Here is a 2,267-nt window from a genome sequence, read left to right as displayed (position 1 = left end):
AATGGAAATAATCAAGGTGGACAAAATTATTATTTTAACGTTGGTACAGAGAGTCGGAAAGAAGGTAGTAGCGAAAAAAATCAAAAGATCAGCGGTAATGATATTGAAGAACACAGTGACGACAAGAAAACGGTGAAAGGCAGCTTTCAAGACGATACGAAGAAGAGGCAAAATGAAGAAAACGACGGCTTGAACGAAAGTAACGAACGGAGTGAAGAGAACACAGAGGAATTTAATTATCAAAGCCACTATCGTAAGAATAACAACCATGGAAAAAAGTTTTATTCTGAAAACAACAATTATGGTCGCTATAACTACGAACGCAATGATTCCGACTATGAAAATGATTATCAAAGTGATGACTATAATCAAGGTGACGAGATGATAAAAGATGGTGATAAAAGTAATAATCGCAATGTCAGTAACGTGAATTATGAGATTAACCGTCGCGAAAATTATCAAAACGGTGAAAACGACATGAAAAGCACTCACCGCAGTGAAAAAGGAAAAGACAATTTTGAGTATCGACACGAGTATGAAGAGTATGATGGGACGGACAACAAAGATAATGAAAATAATCAGAATAGAAAAGATTACTTATATGTCAAAAGACAATCCTATGACCCCAGTCGTCACGGTGATAGTGACAATAAGTACAACGACGACTATGAATATTTTGAGATTAATCAAGGCAAGAACTATTATTATTTAAACAATGATGAAAATCGTGAGTATAGACAGCCTGGAAGAAACTACTATCAGTACTACGACGTGAACAACAAAAATTTAAACTCCGCCAATCAATATGAGGAATATGAAAATAATCAAGGTGATGGCGGGTATCATTTCGTCGATTTCAGCTACGACTCCAATGACTATAACACTGGCTATCAAGATGATAGGAGTAATCGCCAGCAACAGTATAACTACATAAACAACGATGGAAATAGTAGACATTATCGCAACGATGAAGAAAACAGTAGACATAACAAATATCGTGATTGGCATGAAGAGAGACATACTAAACATAAAGGCTCTTCCCATGATGATCAAAAGATAAAATTTGGCAATAGTAATCAAGATGAGTCACATGAAGATACAAAAACAGATGAAGACGAAAAAAACTGCCATGAAGAGAATATGAATAAACATAACACCCAAAGTCATGAGAATGGTGATTCCAAAGAGAATACTAACAGCAGCGGTAATGATAACGATGATAATGATAGTGGTAATGATAATAAAGAGGAGCAACGAGAGCATGGTGAAATAAAAAAAATGAATGAAAATAGCCAAAGCGAAGATAGACCCGATAATGAAGGTGAGACGAACGTTAACTTCGAAGAAAGCAATGAGAGTGAAGGCAACCAAAGTGATAAGCAAGAGGAACGACAAGAAACGAATGACACCAACAATTGCGAAACCGGCAATGGTCAAGACGAACAACGGAATTTAGAAGAAGAAGGAGGCAGTGATGAAGAAGAAGGAGGTAATAAGGACGATTTCAATGAACAAGAAACAAACGATAGCGAAAGTGATAATGGAGGTGATGAAAGTGGTAGTTTCGAAGAGAAAAACGACAAGGAAGATAATAAACACGAGAAGACAGATGAGCAAGAAGAGAGTGATGAGAAGAAGGAAATAAACGAAAGCGAGGGGGGTAACGCTGAAAATCATCAGGATAATCAACAGAATTCAGGAGACAATGAAAACGAAAAGCAAACCAAAGACGATAAACGAGACGGTGATAGAGGCAATGAACGGGAGACAACTGACAACCAGGTTAATGACGAAGGTGATAAGAATGATAGCAAGGAAGAAGCAAATGATAACGAATGTGAAAATGGAGGTGATAATGAAGGTGATAAAAATGTTAACTCCGAAGAAGACAATGATGAAGAAAATAACAACGATGAAAAAAAGGACGAGAAACAAGACGATCAGAAACAAGAAACAAAGGAAAACGACGATAGTGACACTGAGAAAGATCACGATGGCCAAAAGCATTCAGAAGGCAATGAGAACAACGAAAATAACACTGATGAAAAAGAAGATTATAATGGAAACGATGCAAGTGAAAAAGAAGCAAATGATAATGAAAGTGATAATGAGTGTGATAAAAATGTTAACGACGGAAAAAACAATAACAGCGAAACTACTGACGATGAGAAGAACGATGAGCAAACAGAAGGCGATCAGGAAGAAGAAACAAACGAAAACGGCGACAGTGACACTGAGAACGATCAGGATGGCCAACAGGATTCAGA

At 37.0% G+C, this 2,267-nt stretch overlaps 1 protein-coding gene across 1 annotated transcript in view; it reads left to right on the top strand.

Annotated features, from left to right (window-relative positions):
• Positions 1-6: 6 nt before the first annotated feature.
• Positions 7-2,267, top strand: part of LOC119644982 (uncharacterized protein DDB_G0290685-like) — a 4,370-nt gene continuing 2,109 nt past the window's right edge. Inside the window, exon 1 of the mRNA XM_038044725.1 lies at positions 7-2,042. Within this exon, the coding sequence (XP_037900653.1) occupies positions 382-2,042 (1,661 nt within the window). The 5' untranslated portion in view covers positions 7-381. The remainder of the gene's footprint in view (positions 2,043-2,267) is intronic.

The sequence above is a fragment of the Glossina fuscipes genome, unplaced genomic scaffold (genome assembly GCF_014805625.2).
Source record: "Glossina fuscipes isolate IAEA_lab_2018 unplaced genomic scaffold, Yale_Gfus_2 1, whole genome shotgun sequence".
Taxonomy (NCBI): domain Eukaryota; kingdom Metazoa; phylum Arthropoda; class Insecta; order Diptera; family Glossinidae; genus Glossina; species Glossina fuscipes.
The sequence above is the reverse complement of the archived record's forward strand: the minus strand, read 5'-3'. Positions and strand labels throughout refer to the sequence as shown.